Source organism: Magnolia sinica, chromosome 6 (genome assembly GCF_029962835.1).
Source record: "Magnolia sinica isolate HGM2019 chromosome 6, MsV1, whole genome shotgun sequence".
NCBI classification, from domain to species: Eukaryota; Viridiplantae; Streptophyta; class Magnoliopsida; order Magnoliales; family Magnoliaceae; genus Magnolia; species Magnolia sinica.
In genome coordinates, this window is record NC_080578.1 from 16,280,164 (window position 1) to 16,297,269 (window position 17,106).

The following is a 17,106-nucleotide window of genomic DNA, read 5'->3' on the forward strand; positions in this document are numbered from 1 at the left end:
CCTTCATTTTCCACATGTGGGTCCTCTTCCAACTTTGTTCAAAACATAGATTTTGCACGTTGTATTTGCTTATGTGGGCCACCATAGGTGAAATTAATGGACCCCACCACACAATTATCAGCTTGGGACCCATGAGTGCATTGGGTTCACTTCATTTCCAGATGTTGGTCCACTTCCACCTGTGTTAAAAATATAGATGATTTTGCATATTGTATTTGCTCAAGCACATCAATGAATGACTAATATACACATGTATCTGTATAAATATATGGATGTACAGCAACACCACAGAAAATCATAGCTTACAAACAGATTGAAATGTGAAAGCTGGATTTTCTTGAAGCAGCTCTAGATATGCCGGCTTTAAGATCGCCTATCGCCATCAAGCGTCTTTCGAGCTTGCGGCCCCACCGAAGCAATCGCTTAATCATGGAAAGCATTACAAACGACTCCCTAAATCCATTTTCAAACTAATGACCAAGTGTTCGAACGCCCCATCTAAGCTTGACACTAGCGAGCTTTGGTAACAGGTACAAGACAGGCTACCGACGATGATTTAAAAGGTCCCGACACCTTTTTTTTTACCACCTGAGGTAGATGTCCACTGCTATCATGGTGGGCCACCGCTCTCACCAGACTGAAAGACAAATGCATCTGATGTGCGCCCTGGCTATGAAGATTCACTCATTTTCATCCAAGGTTGACCTGTGTAGCTACCGTCCTGTCCATCAACCCAACTGGCTCGAGCCCCTCTGCTGAAAATCAGTGATATCCATCACCACATCTTGCAATCCATTTCAGAGTTCTAAATCAATGTCCTTCATGTGTCCTTTCACAGCGGCCTTTTGAAACAAACCCAAGAATTTCAATAAAGATAGTGTTTTCTAGTGGCTTCTACCGAGCTTTTTCTATCGCTTGCCACTGTCATCAGGAAATCAAATCACAAACAAAAGGTTATATGAAAACAACATGGATTCTTGGAGCATTTGCATGGAATGTTTTTGAACCTTCAACTCAACAAACAGATCAAGTTCTGCAATAGATAATCATATGCTTGCCAAATGTTTTGTTTTTCCAGTTCTAACTATTGGGGATATTTAAATGAAGAGAATTGTGGCACGTGTGCGAGATCCTGGCCTTCTCCTCGCCGTTCATCAGGAAGGCCTCAGACCAAATGTAACACCAGGGCCAAATGTGTAACTTGAATGTGGATATCCATCTGACAAGTAGACCTGTGTGAACTTTTGGGCATGGGCCTGTGTGATTAGAAGCAAGGATCTCATACATGCGTTCCATCCATGCACATGTGCATCATCGATGTTTTAGTTCCAGCCAGACTACATTGATAAAATAAGCAAACCCTTCTAAGGAATTATCTGACTCAATGAGTTTGAAATATTCCTGAAGTTTGGAGACAGATTTTAGGCAGATTTTAGCATTCTAACCCATAGACTAACTATAAGCAGTGCTCCCGACGTTTTCAAATCTCATTAAATGGAACTGAAACCAACACTGCATGAAACTCACAAACAGATGGAGACATTTTTGGTAGGGTATCCAAGTAAATGATGGGCATGGTGTGGTTCATGCTAGTGTAGATCTAGGCCATGGCCAGTTCTGAACAGCCCATCCACATTTAATTAGCTGGAGAGAGTCCCTGTACTTGAATAGAGGAATCGTTGAAAAACCACCAAGTTCAGTGTCAGAAAGAATGGACGGCGGCAATTCCAGTGAAACCGATTCATGCACATAAAGGGCTGAAACTTTCAGCCGGGGTCTTCCATTCAGCACATCTTTCCCATATTGGCAAAATTCAGCATGTGAAGGTGTGCAGAGACAAACAGTTGTGTTGTTACATAAAGGGTTGAGATTATTCGGAGGCCACATGGGACAATACCGAGATGTGACAGTTGGAGATCAGCCTCAATAAAGGCAGGATGATTCGACTCCCATCAGCTTGAAAAGTGCACTGAAACAGAATTTTTTTAAGTCGACTAATCCTGTTCGTGGGAAAGTAACTAGATGAGGCATACGGAGTAAAAAGTTCTTCTTGGGGGATAATCAAGCATCTTAATCACGGAGAAAGACGACAGGCAGGGTTCGATAATATTCACATCAGAAGACCTTGAAGTGATTTAAGATAGAGTTGGAAATCCGGGGGATTCTGATAAGAATTTCCAATGCATTTGGAATAACTAGTTCAACAAAATGGAATGATCAAATCAAGGATGAGGGAGTAACCCCCAAGTTGGATCCCTTTCAAGTCCAGATTGAAGGTAGCGTAATTGCAATTCAGAGCTTTTCTTTCTATGGCTGCTCATCACATCCCGTTTACTGCCGGAAGGATGGTATTGCAATTTTGAGCTTACTCCCTCAATATCAATACCATGAAATGCAATTACAATTTGGTCAGTTCCACTTAATTGAACTAGTCCTTGCAATTCAGTCCTAATGCGCATCGAATGGGCGTTTTAGAGCATCAGTAAATCCAAAGTTCAAGAGAGTTCGGCTGTCTATAATGGAAATATGGAATTGAAAGAAATGAAGACTTGAATGAAATAGTCTAGTTCTTAATGTTTTCAGCAATTAACTGCAAGAACAGATATGATATTTTTTTCAATGTTTTTGAAGTCATGAATTGCAGTTGTGAAAAAGCTTCTTAGATGCATAAACATGGTAAACTTACATGCTGGAAAAGGAACACAAGTCGAACGCCAGGATAGCGACTTAACGCATTTTCTGGATCATTTCGCCTCTATAATGCCATTCCTGCATGATTTGTTCATACACGCTGAAGAAACAGAAAACAATTAACATACAAAGATCATGATCAGCTGGTTTAATATGGTTAAGGTTCTGTTTGTATGCTAAATAGAATTGAATTGCATTTCTTTCAATTGATTATTGGGTAAATGTCCAAATTGGGTGCCATCATTTTCAGTTCATAGTGACAACCAAACGCAAAACTGCAATTCTTCACTGTTTGAACAGAATGAAGCTTGCCCCACCTTGGCTATTACTCTCAATTGCATTGAACTTTGCAATTCAATTGGATTGAACATCCAAACGCCCCCCAAATAATTCAAACAAAAGAAAATCCTGATTGAGCATAATTTTTGAACTCCAAGCCAAGAAAAACCTCTCCTTCATAAATATTGTTAATCCCAATTACTCTATGAACCAAAATGCTACATCGTTCTTCCTGTTTTGTTCCTCCATGATTCTATCATATAAACAAGAAGAGCTTTCTTCAAACTCAATAATCCCAAAATCATGCCCGGGTGGGAGGAGGGTCACCAACTCATTCAAATCGTGAGGTTATACACCGATAATTCAATCCCTCTCATGTTCTCCGACCCTTTCCCCACCAAAATCTCTATCAGAAGTGAGTAAACAACAAGAACGTGTGGAGGCATAGAAAGAATTCGATACTTCTACAACTCAATTCTACGAGTAAAAGTGTTACACTGAGGATGCATCCATGAAAACCTCGTTGAGCACATCGTCCTCACCATTCGCGAACAGCTCCGCATCCTTCTCCTCCTCATTCGAGAAGTCCCGCCTCTCGAGCTTGGCATGGGCCGCGATAAATACCATCTTTTGTGCCTTATCCATCCCAGCCCTCGATCTCCTATGGGAAGAAACCCACCTCAAAAACGACCAATTGCACTTGAATCCGCATGCTGTCGCATGGAGAAAGATCAACCTCACAGCCACCTTCCCCAATGACTTGAATTCGCTCAAGCAAGTCTCCCACACTAGTCGACTACTCTGTGGGTTTGCGATCTTCATCTTCCCTGTGATGGGGTCTCTCTGCTTCACCTGAACTGCCTGTGCATAAAGTGGGTCAAGCCCTTCTGATCGCCACTTCATGAGCTCCATCACCGCAATGTGGGCTTCCTCCCTTGACACCAGCCGTGTAATCAGCCTGTCAACGTCCTTCTCTTGCTCGGACGTAAGGCACTTGAACGGCGGGAGATACTTCCCGCTGCTGTCCCGCACCAAATAAAGTGGGTCTAGTATGAATGCGGCGGACCATGCTGGATGGTAATTCTTCTTGAACCGCTTCTCAATCACCTTCTCAACGGGACCTTCTGAAACACTGAATTTCGCACACCACTCCTTCACCTTCATCCGCAGGTCATCCCAGAGAGGCAGGCATTGCCCGACCAACGGCCGATCCTCTTCGATGTCCTGGGCCATCATTCTAATCAACTTCATGAGAGAATGAACTGCCTCCACTTCATTCCAAAAACCAATATCACGGATCAAATCTGCCACTTCCCGAGCAACAGGGTCTTCAACGCAGACCACCTTATATGACTCGTCGTGCACCGCCAATTGGAGCGGTCGGGCAGAGTTTAATATATCTTCCAGCATTGCGAAAAGGAGAATGGTGTTCCCATTTCCGCCATTGCCCGAATTGGGGGGCACTCTGAGCAGGCCCGCTTGCTCGAGTTCTTGCAATTGGTACTTGTGGAAGCTGTTCCTTACCTTCGAGTTGGTATTGAACAAGTCTGCAAGCTTGAGGCAGTTCGATGAGACAGTCTTGAAGAGTGGAAGCTCACGGCTGAAGTCTTTGATCAAGCTGCTGATGCCTTGGAGCTGGCAAGAGAGATTCACCATCCAATGGTTCTGATTCTCCAAATTCCGCAGTGCCTTGCCCTTGAACCTGTCTGCAACAATCCCCGCACAGCGCTGGACCCCACCGCCCCCAGAGACATCGGCGACCGTCTCCCAGAGAATCTCCTCCGCATACTTGGATGGGACACGCCCACTTGTGAAAACTGCCTTCCGGAACACGCTTGTCCCATTGGGGAGATTGACAATGAGATTGACTAGATTCTCTCCAGTGGGGGTGGCACAGTCCCGTTGCTTCCACCCATCAGCAGCCACCTGAAAGAACATTGCATCACAGATCCTGGTCTCCGACTCAGCCCTGGCCTCATCATAGCGCGCATCAAGACGGTGGCCTGCAAGCTCCCGGCGACTGATCTGCGGGAGGCCCACCTGCTGGAGGAAGGCCTTGAATTTGGGGTGCTCGACGCAGGAGAAGGAAACAGCGCCGCATGACTCATAGAGCCAGTCCGTGAGGAGACCGACTGCAGAGTCTATCTGGCTCTTGCTGAGTGTGGGACCCGGCGACGCCTTCGGACTCTTTAGCTTCTTGACACTGTCTTCCAGCATGGCTAAAGCTCCAAGGTCGTCCTTCCCGCCGGACAGCAGCAAATGTTGCTGCTGATTCTGCTGCTGCTGCTGCTGCGGCGCAGCCACAGCAGCAGCGGATGAGTAGACGATTTCCGTGCAGAAACGAGAGGGATCGACTACTGCCAGTGGCGGAATTTGGTAAGAAGACGAAGCAACAACAGCAGCAGCAGCCGCAGTATTGCCTCCGCCACCGCTGCTGCTGCGCTTGCGGGACGGAGCGGGCACCGCAGCCGCCGCCGCAGCGGCGACAGAAGGCGAGATTGAAGAGAGGGGTTTTGGGAGCGATGTGAAATTGGGGCAGGTCCCGCGCTTCAGGTGTTCAGACGCAGTCCGCGATGGATTGGAAGCGGAGAAAACAGCGTCGCAGAGAGAACACCGAAGCTTGACGGCTTTCGGTAGTCCGGTATCGGAGTTGTGGACCAAGATAGGCTCGAGGTGGGCCCAATACCATGCGCCCTTCCCTTTGATGGCCTTTGTACGGACGGTCACAAGCCCTTCGTAGCGTTTGTGGACTGCCTTCGCGTTCAGGTCTTCTGCTGCTGATATCGAGTCTAAGGGAACAGCGTTGGCAGCGGCCATCGATCCTTCGTAATCGCGGCTCTGCGTTTTAGTCTTCTTCCATCGTGGCCGTCCGTTCCTTGCATTTAAGCCGAGAAAGCATGGAATGCTTGATGCTTGCAGATTTCCATCTTAGTAGATGGATGATCTGTTCGAGAAAAGGAATGAGATAGATTTCTTACTTGTTCTTGATTTTGCTTCTTTTGCTGTTGTTGCTGCTGTTGGGTTTTTTAGTAGGGTTTTGCAAGCTATCTGTTTGATTTTTTGTCTGAGTGGTTAGAGAGAAGAGAGCATAGAAGAGAGAAACAGAAAGTCTTGTGTATTTCTCTTCTTCTCTCTCTTTTTCTTCTTCTTCTTTTTTTTTTTTTTTCTTTTTTTTTTTTCCTTTTTCTTCTCCTCTTCTTTTATGCTGTTTCTCAAACCCCCTCTTGTCTTTTTTTATGGGGCTTATTCATACATAGGAATTATATGATCCCAGGATACCTACAGTATTTTTATTTTTATTTTGCATGTGTCGCGACTCAGGATCATGAGTTTGTCACCACTACTCACTGGGGCCCACATAATGAGATGTTCCTAATATTTGAACCGTCCATGTTCTCTTTTAATAAACAGATAAGATGTTATGTATAAAATCAAGATCTATTAATGTTTCTAGCCTTTGATTTTTTAGTTGAAGAAGAACCGTTAAAGTTTTTTTTATTTTCTTTTTAATTCATCTGAAGTTTGTGACTTTTAAAATCATCAATTCATTATGATTTGTTAAACATGAATGTAGTAGAATCGGTATAGAGAAATGGACAGTTCCGATCAATGGAATATTCAGCATGTGGGCCTCAGTGGATTGCGACGTACGTTGTAGGCTAAGTCACGACGGAGGAAAAACGAATTTTATATACAGTATAATCGGGTTTTAAGTATGTTTATCTGAACGAATGGGTTTGTGATCCGGACCGTTGATAGGGTGCACATCACCTTAGATGGGTTATAACATAAAAGATATTCCAGATATGACGATCATAGCAGCTAATCAGGAGCGCTTTTTTAGATTAATGAGGGCCGTTGCATTTTTTTTCTTATTTCCCGTCATTTTCTGACCACATAATAAATATGTATTTTTTTCCATGGAGGGGATATTGAACGTACGGCCCATCTCTAGTGGGGTCCAATATCCCAATGGTCTGGATCAATTTATCATCGGCTCCACATGTAAAAATAGAAGCCCCGTGTGTCCGATGCACCGTGCATTTTATCCATAGGAGTATCAGATAATTCCTTATGGCATTTTGTCTCCGTCGCGACTAAAATACCAGAGTTCGTCGCCAGCCACCGGGCCCACATTCTGAGATAGTTAGATGATTTTAACCGTCCATGTCATCTTTACTACCATTGATAATCTATTATCCTATAACTAGGCTTCGTTGATCAATCGTAACACTTGATTTTTAGAGTTGAATGAGAAAGTGTGAAAATTTTCTTTTCATTGTTTTAAATTCATCCACAGATAGTGGTGGTCACAATCATCCGTTTATAGTAAGTTTCTTAGGGCATCTTTGATAGCATTGATTGAAAATCTGAACGTCTCCTATAAATGGGCCACTGATCATGTGGCCCCATTACAGAGATAAACACTGTTTTGTCAGTCGCAATGGAGACAAAACGAACTCAACCTTGATACTCCGCAGGAGTGCATTCTTCATTCTGTCACCACTAAACATGACCATGTACTGAGTGATCGAATGATCGTGACCGTTCACATCGTAGAATCCATGATATTCTGATTACCGTAGAAAATTTATGCTATAAGGATGGTTTTTAATTTAAAACAAAGAAAAGAAATTTTCAATAGCTTGGATTCAAATCTAAAATTCAAAAGCTATAGTAGTAAGAATAACGTGGATGGTTGAAATCATCTGACCATCTCAGCATGTGGACCCAGTGGGTGGCCACGCACGCTATATCCTGACTCACGACGGACCAAAACGAACTCTTCCGAGAGATGTGGTGAATGATGGATGAATGATAGATGGAAAGTAGAAACTTACAAATTACTTGGAAATTACATAAAGTCGCATAAAGCTAACTCAAATTAAACCGTTCAAATTACAGGTCCCATTTTATTTGTATCATGATCCAAAGATTAGGATTAATTGAATATCTGACCATCGGATTGGTGGACATTTATTGGACGGTTGATAATGAAATATATCCGATGGTCTTAAACAAATGCCTACAAATCAGAGGTTAGGATTGCTAAACCAATCCGATTTAGGAACCGTGCCTTGGAAACAGTCGGTTTTTATTTGAGTTAATGCATGGCACGTGTAAAACGTCTTCGTGCCTGCGTATCAAGCCTCCCACTTGTCGGAGTATCAAAGAATTCACCATTCCTTATTCATGAATCATACACCGAAAATATAAGGAGCCGTAGGATCCTGAACACGACGCTTTGCACACCCTACTCGCGTCTATAGTTCTGACAAGTGGGGCCCAGTATTAGGTAATCCAGACCGTTGATCTTTACAATCCCACAGTTATACACCACATACAAAAAATCTAGATCCTAGAAAATAAATCTAGACCATTTTCATGTTTTTGTTCTTAACCGAACAAACCAGGCCATAAGACGAAAGGTTATATAATCCTATCAAGAAATTTCTTCAGGGTTAATGGTCCATCCACGCCATGGCCTAACAGACCAATGGTCTAGATCACCAGAATCTGGGCCCCACTTATCAGGACAGCAAACCGGAGTATATTGTGCAAGATCGAGTATCCCATAATTCAGCTGGAAACTATTGATGGCAAACCTAGGATTTTGAGAAATGTAGCTATCTACTTAGGTAGTCTTGTGGTTGTGTTGACGACCATTGGAAAATTATTCAAATGAATCATTTAAAAGCATGGTACATCTATCACCGTTCAATCCATTTCCTCGTTTCTACCTCCTTGTTTCATTATTCAAATGAAAAATCAAAAGAATGAAGTTTTTATTTTTACTTTTATTTTTTTAAGTAGGTATGATAGTTAGGAAATGTGATTAGTTTAAATGAGTTAGTATTAATAATTACAGATTAGTAAAAAAAGGGCCATAATCAAAGGTCTTATGTTTTTCAGAAGTCAATTATCATTTGTTATTTTATAATTATTTTTTCTTTAATTTTTTGTTGACTTTTTTATCATTACAAGTGCAGTGGGCACTTTGAGATAATCCCACTCTCATTGCACGTGCCAATGTGGTGAACGTGTGTCAGATCCGGTCCTTCCTTGTAGCACCCTGGGATCAATTGGGTCATAATGTGGGTTACACAGTTTTGAAATAAAATGGATGGTTGAGAAAAAGGTGGTCCATGTGTATATAATGGACCCAATTAATGAACGGCCCAGATGCCATAATCATAGTTCTTTTCTTTCTCATGAGCTAATGATTTTTTTTTTAATCATTATTTGTCTTGAAATTTTATTTTTGTGATTAAATCCTGAGAGAATTGAAGCCACGAAAATCCTACTCTCTGTACATGTGTGTCCGCCAATGATTTTTATTGCTTTATATATCATTATTTTTCTCGAACTTTTTTTTTTTAATGATTAAATCCTGAGAAAATCGTATCCACAAAAAATCCTACTCACCCCTACGTGTGTCAACGTGGTAAGCATGCGTGAGATCCTGGTATGGAGGATAAGCGGTCCACATTTGAATGGCCCAGATAAAAAAAAAATAAAAAATGTAGCATTTGCTATTGAATTAGTTAAAGATTAAGGAAAAAAATAAAAAGGTCCGCAATCAAAGTTCTTTTGATCCTCATAAGCCAATTATCATTTATTATTTCATCATTTCCTTCTTTAATTCTTTGTTGATCTTCTATCATTACAATTTAAGTGGACCACCCATGATAATCCTACTCTCCCTAAACGCGTTGATGTGATGAACATGAACAAGATCCAATACATGTTATGATGTGTGCTATATAATTTCAAAAAGAAAAAAAAGAAAGAGAATGGCTTAAAAAGAATGTTAGCGTTCCACATTCAATGTAAACAACAAGGCTTCACAAAATGAATGGCGAAGATCAACATAGTGGGATTTAAAGCATTAGATTCACGGTCAAGATGATCATTAAGATTTAAGGGTTGTGGCCGACATCGATGGACGTACACAAACAAACAAAGACGGTGTAAAAATGCAATAACAAAGTCACAATTAGGGTTAGGTATGGTAGTGACGAGAGATTTTAGTGTTCAAGAGCAGGTTGTTTGAGGCATTGATGACTTGGACTGTGGATGGACCCTAGTTCCAGTAGACAAGGAATAAGATTAGCAAAGTATCTTTCAAATTTCATTAATTACATTAAAAGAATATGCATAAGCTTGTCTTTTTCTTTTCTTTTGTGTGTATCGTTCCATCCATTCATTATCATTCTCATTTTGAATTTTTGAAGCTATCTCTTGTTGGTATCTGTTTTACTTTTTGTGCAACATTTCCATGTAGGATAATACCATTGGGATGTGTTTGGATGCATGTCACATCATATTTTGAACATTTAGATCAATGTATAAGGAAATTAAGATCAACTTGGAGATTTGATCATTTGCGCATTTTATTGAAAGAAATATTGTAATTCAATTTAGTTGTCCATATGGTGATGAGCTTATTTGTAAATTAAAATAAAATAAAAATCTAAAGCCATATCAATGTGTTGACAAGCACTGGGATGTGTTTGGATGTAGAAGTGAGTTGAACGAATGTTCGTTTTAACTAAGAGGAAATGATAAAAATTAATTCTCTCATCAACAACAAGGATGGTATGTGACGCTGGAAAGGACATGATAAGGTCGATCACCGTCTTACTTAGGGATAACTACTTCGGATCTAAGGAGCTCTTTGGACTCCCTGTAGATTTATCGAATCTATGAAAATAGAAATAATTTCTAATAAATTCAAAATAAATTGACTGGTGACAAAAAAGCAAAATTACAATTCTTTAAATGGTGAACTCAAACCAAGGACGAGTTTTACTCAAAATCCAATTCAAACTTCCTAAAAATGTGACTCACCGTAAATAGTAAACTTACTATTTATAAATGACCGTGATTCCTACTTAGACTTTATGGTTTTTTGCTAAAAAATAGTTAGTGTCTACTTTGTCCTAACCATGTTATTCTTCTAATTTTTCTAAGCTCTTTTCATGTTGAGCACGACTCCTAAAACTCAAAGTATCAAAAGTTATCGAATTAAAACTTATTATATATAGTAAGAACGAAAATAAAATAGACTTTTGACCGTCGATATGATGGAATCTCGCAAATCTGGCATAGCGAGGTTGGTTGGCTAAAGTAGCTTCTCCTACCTAAAATCATATCTGATACACCGAAAAAGTCATTCTAGTCTGTGAGATACGACTGTTTTAAGGTTTTGACGGTTCGGATCATTTTCACCTCCAATCAAGCCTTCTCTAATCCATCTTTGCCATAAAAGTGTCTGATCTGTTCTACATAGTATGTTTGGATTCCAGAGCTTATTGCAGTTTAATTTGATAGTGCATCCAAATGCTCGTATCTTCTATCTAACTGAATTGTAGGACATGACAAATCCAACTTGATGAGTTGGTTATTGCACTTTGAGGGAGAGTTTAGAGATAATATCTAGCTAGTTACTGTTGCTGTGTGCGTGCCTATGAGTACATCTCACGTGTATATCCCATATATCCAAGTATATTTCTTTATATGTATCTTTCCATGTAAATATATCTAGCATTATATAAGAGGCTTGCTTGAATGCATCCAGATGTATTGCATGACAATGTGACCGAATTGTATCATGAGATTTTGGGTTGTATCTGGTGACCTAAACCGTTTACCATGTTAGCCTCAGTATGGATGGAGGACATCTAATAAAGGAACTCTTGGATTCTTATACCAAAGCACTTTTAATATTATTTAACTTTTTTAGGTGAATATGGACAATCCTTGATCATTGCTTGTGGGCCACTAATTAAAAGTCTGATATTTCATAACTTAGAAGATATTTTTAGGCTAAAAGTAAGCCACATAAACCTATGGGCGGTCTTTAAAGGGTCGCCCGGCCATGTCTATATAAACCACATCACAATAAGCAACCATGGGGGCAGTCATTGATAGGAAGCGTGTGAGAAAGTTCCGAGAGGGAATATGTAAATAAAAAAAAAAGTGTGTAGGGTGCTCGAGCGGTGGCGTTTGATTGAGATTCTGATTGTGTTGAAACTCTATCCGGCTCCAACTCAGGGGATGCACCACCAAAGTTGTTAAAAGACGAAAAGTAGAGTTGGAATCAGAGACATCCTACTGCCATTTTGTAGGAAAAGAGTGAAAGTTTTTCACTTTTTCCTCCCACATCTCAAAGTCAACTTGCATCCTACTCCACACATTCTAAAGACGTCAATAATTCTTACACACTCTTATATTTATTCCAATATTTCTCTCTCATCTATATTCTTCCTTTTTTAATATTCTTGTTTACTTTTGCCTACCTAGAAGTTAAATCCTACACGGTAAGGTTGGGTGTAATATTGTCGAAGTTCCACAATTAAAAAAAAAAAAAAAACAAAACAACAAACTTTATAAAGTAGAGACTACAAGTTGTATGGGCAAAGATATGTGACTAATCTTTTCCTTTTTGGTAACCTAGGTTCTTATTCAAGAATCTAGAACTGCATGTCAAATTGCAAAAGTCATTTGAAATGAGATTTTTTTTATTCTCCAAATCTAAATATTTTCTATAGTTTCCAACCGGCTATAGATCTAGAGCTTATTTTGGTCAATAACAACTTTAAAACAAATACATACTTGAACCACCCCATGACATCACACAATCAAAGAAACAATAATTTTAACAAAGCAAAATTTAGCCGTTGAGCGAGTGTAGCCCCATTTCAGCTTGCAGTTCAATTTAATTGAACATCCAAACACAATGTGAAAAATATTGGTCATGCTAAAGAAGATGCATGAACATATAGAGTCCTAGACACATCCATTTGAGACCAAAATTTAAAGCATTGCCCAAAACTACTATATACTTATGAATATCATCTAAAAACGATATGGTTGTATCAGCTCATATAAGTCCGAAACAAGCCATTGCAGGAAATGATATGGGCCACATCAATGATAAAGATATCCAATACATCAATTTAAAATCCGTGTGTGCGTGCTCGTAGATGTAGCCACATGGTCCTATTATTTCTCCACATTTTATCATAAATATCTCATTTTCTCCCGTAACTTAAGAAAGTGAAATAGGTCATGCAGGAGTAAACATCCAAATAGATGATAGTTTCTTCCAAAATTCACACACAAAAAAAAAAAACCTCAAAAGTAATATTTAAAGGCATGAATGACTATGTGCAAAAGAGATAAAAACTGCAAAGAAATACAATAATCATGAAAAATGTATGCGCACCCTTAGTAATTTTTCAGCATAGCTTTAAAGCTTATTATGTAAAATGCACTAACACCTTAATAATACTTATAATCGTTTTTCATTTGGCTGAAATGCCGTTGCACACTGATTGAAAATGTGAAGAAATATAATAATCAAGATTCCAAAATTAGGCAACCGTTTTTGTAGAGATAATCGATACATCGAACGATCCGAAACCTCGCAGCACCTTCTTTCTCTTATTTGACTTGCAATGCTTTATTCCACTTGGGGATATTCAAAATCTTTTTTGAGACTCATATGATAATGGAATGGTATAGCTTCTAATGAAACGGTGTTGCACCACACATACATTTGACGTACCACAATGCTCAGGCACGTGTATGAAGATAGATGTTGCATGGTAGTAGCCTTTCAGACCTACCATGCTTGCTATTATCAGCAACAAGAGTAGTAGGAGATAAAATACAAAGAAAAGCAAGTGTTTGTTTGGCACACGAGCTGAGATTCTGCGCGATGGGTGATAGAATAGCGAAATGTCTGGAAATGGAATTTCTATTCCGTTTCAAAAGCTGTTGCGGAGAAAGTCCCATCGCCTTTCTCCCGATGCTAGACTCGTCAACTCGCTAAAGTCGCGGACTGACACTCAGAGCGACTGTATGTTCAGTAGACAGGAGGATGTCCTGTAGTTAAGATCCAGGACAGCTGTTTCCATATACACGTGGCATGTACTTCGAATCTGGACCGTGAAAATGGTGGGACATGATGTAGATTGCTCATTTACTTAAATTCAGATTTATTAGATAATCTTAGTCACTGATCGAGAGGCATTTGTTTGTGTAATTTGGACCGTTTATAGCTTTTCGTTTTTACTGTCCATTAAATGTTCACCTGTGCACTGTAGGATCATACCTTGAGTGTAATTTTTGGGTTTTATCAAACAAAGTGGTCCCAATATTCGTACGGTTCGGATTCAAGGTGGAGTACACGTGTACGGCAACAGAGGCTAACTTTACCGTATTCGTAGCTATGGAGCACGAGCTGTGATCTATCGTAGATACTGCTTAGTTCAACCCTGCGAGTACAGTTTCAGAGTGCTCCCTGCTCGCACATGCAACGTGGAACACGTGTGAAAGAATGGAGCTGTTCGTTTTTTAGAGACACACCGTCTCCCTGAGCTAGAGGGATAAAAGCTTAGAATGATAGATGATTTAGGCCGCACATGTACATCGAATGTGGACCGTTTGTCTATATTGCAACAATTGGTTGGAGTATCTGACCGTTGATCTGATAGCTGGAATGATTTTATCATTGACTGAAGTATCTGCATGCGGCTTCCACGTGACGAACGGTTTAGATCTTCCACCGGTATGTCATACGCGCATCTATGCTCCGCGAGTAGATGGAAAGTGGACCTGCGCCAGTGTATTTATCAAAGCACGTGTTCTGAGAGCACGTGACTTGTTACCGCGGTCTGATGCCCAGTCTTCGGGCGCATTTGGGATGAGTCGACTCGCGGAATCGAATCGGTCTGCTCGCCGTGTCAGGGCGTGGGTGGATCCCTGACTATGAGGCCCACTTTGATGTATTTTACTTATATCTACACCGTCCATCCATTTTTAAAGCTCATTTTAGGGCATGATTCGAAAAATAAAGCAGATCAAAATCTCTTATGGACCATACCACAAGAAATAGTGGTGATTGACCATTAAAAACTTATTGTGGGCCATAAAGATTTTGGATCAAACTAATATTTGTATGGTCCCTTCATACAGATCCTTTTGACCTTATTAACAGGTTAGATGGAAAATAAAATTTCCGGTGGCCTCCAAGAAGTTTTTAACGGTAGGCGTTCAATCAACACTATTTCTGGTGATGTTGTCCACCTGAGATTTGGATCTCCTTTATTTTTTGTAAAAATATCTAAAATGTGATTTCAAAACGGATGGACGGCGTGTATGTAAGGAAAATACATAATTGTGGGCCCCATAGTCGGGGATCCACCCGCCTCCGTGTATCAGCGATCCACCGAATCCTGTTTGGTATCTCATAACTGTTCGTCTAATACCATTTACTAAATGGTATCAACCAGTCACTCATAAGATGGGCCACTGTATCGATCAACCTGAACCGACCAGATGATAGACCACCTCATGGTGGGATGACGAAAAAATATCGTAGCTGTTGGCTGTTCCTAATCTTCCGATCTATGGACTGACTTGAAAATGCTTTCGATCTTTTACCATCCGTTTAAAACTAGGATTTATGACAATCCAACTAGTACAAATTTCGAGTTGTGGCTCAACAGAGAGTGGATCAACTAATTGGACGGTTCTGATTGGCAGATAATATTCACTGATCATGATTTCATAAGGTTGATACCATTTACTAGAATTGTACTCCGAAAAGCGGTCCAACGACTTGTAGGGAACTGTTCCAGTGTTTCTCAAGTGCACGGAAACAGCATGCCCAAAGATCGTGATCCATACACATGGAAAATATTTATGATTATCAAAACCAGGAATTCTACCTATTGAATTTCCACAGATCAGATTATTCCTTGATTAGACTAACCTTAAAGTATAAAAAATGAATATTTACTTACTGAATCTGAGCCACACCTTCCTTTTTTCCTTTTTAGTGTCCATTCATGTGCCACGGATCAAACGGTTAGAACCATACAAACAAAGTGATTTCTGATATATATACAAAAAAATATCGGATCTATCAGATGAACGGTTTCGATCCAATCCATTGAAACCACATGTGCCTAAATTACACATGAAGGAACGGTATCTCCCATGCATCCAAAGGCATTTGAACCTGTCCTGAAAATGCGTCCAGTTCAAATTTCCGTTTGAAAGTTTGGTTTTTGGAGGCTGCAGATGGTTTGTTGAAAGAAAACAGGCCACCTAGAAGATAGATTGATGGTGTAGATTTTAGACCATGGCCCACCCTGGATTGAACCCGCCGGACAGATGGCTCGGACTATATTTGTACGGAAACATGTGCAGCGTGCTTGACAGGAAAACGACATCCTTGACAAATGCACCCTTGTATTGAAACAAAAAAGAGCACTGATACTCTGGCAGAGTGTTATGAATGATAGGCAGGCACTTAGAAATTAATTTTAAAATTGCTTACGTGGAACATAAGAAATTTAAATCAAACTGTCCAGATTATGAGACCCACTGTAGATTTTTCATGGACCAAAATTAACACTTATTTGATAATCTGATTGTCGGATTTAACGGTTAGATCTGTAAAGAATATGATGGTCTTGTTTAATCAAGAATGTGTCTATGAATCAAAGGCTAGGATTGTTTAAATGTTTTTAGTTTTTGAGAGGAAATTAAATGAAATAGTTTATACAATGTGGTCGGTTAAATTTGAGTTGTTATATGATAAGTGTATAATTTCTGAGTACCTGTGTATCAGAAGTCATACTCGACCAGAGTATTAAATAATTCCCATATGGAAAAGCTCCCACTTCATTTGAATTTTCTAGAAGGCGGTGGCATCAAGGACTATTTGTGAAGAGGAATAATGGGATCCTCGACCCGAGTCCTTGCACAGTATGCTCGAGTTTTCAGTTCTGACAAATGGACCGATAGATCATTAATCCAGACCGTTCATCTTTTATATCCTATCAATCAAGTATAGACCAAAACAAATATTTCCCATAATAGATGATTCTAGCTGATGATCTTGATATTTATTTTCTGCAGAATATGGAACGTTGATATGTTTATCTTCTTAGCTTACTATAATTAAAAGGCTAGGATTATTCTAGCAAATATTAACTACGAACCGTCCACGCTGAGATGTAACAAACGAATGGTTTGGATTAACAAACCGTCAGTCGTACATGTAAGAAACGAAAAGCGAGTACACTCGCAAGGCCTGGGCGGATGATCCTATAATTC

The 17,106-nt window shown here is 40.0% G+C and overlaps 1 protein-coding gene across 5 annotated transcripts; it reads right to left on the reverse strand.

Moving 5' to 3' along the window:
- Positions 1–228: 228 nt before the first annotated feature.
- Positions 229–6,198, reverse strand: LOC131248395 (uncharacterized). 5 transcript variants are annotated; one of them, XR_009172218.1, is made up of 3 exons: positions 3,513–6,198; positions 2,687–2,769; positions 229–921 (listed from the first exon to the last, which is right to left on the reverse strand). XR_009172218.1 is itself a non-coding variant. In XM_058248665.1 (3 exons), exons 1-2 carry the CDS (start codon positions 5,785–5,787, stop codon positions 2,728–2,730), a joined length of 2,385 nt encoding a protein of 794 aa, XP_058104648.1. In that variant the 5' UTR covers positions 5,788–6,198; the 3' UTR covers positions 229–921; positions 2,687–2,727. The 5 variants fall into 5 exon arrangements, 2 of the variants coding, with proteins under 2 accessions (XP_058104648.1, XP_058104649.1); XR_009172217.1 differs by having other exon boundaries at positions 2,687–2,791; XR_009172216.1 differs by having other exon boundaries at positions 3,467–6,198.
- Between the last annotated feature and the right edge of the window lie 10,908 nt (positions 6,199–17,106).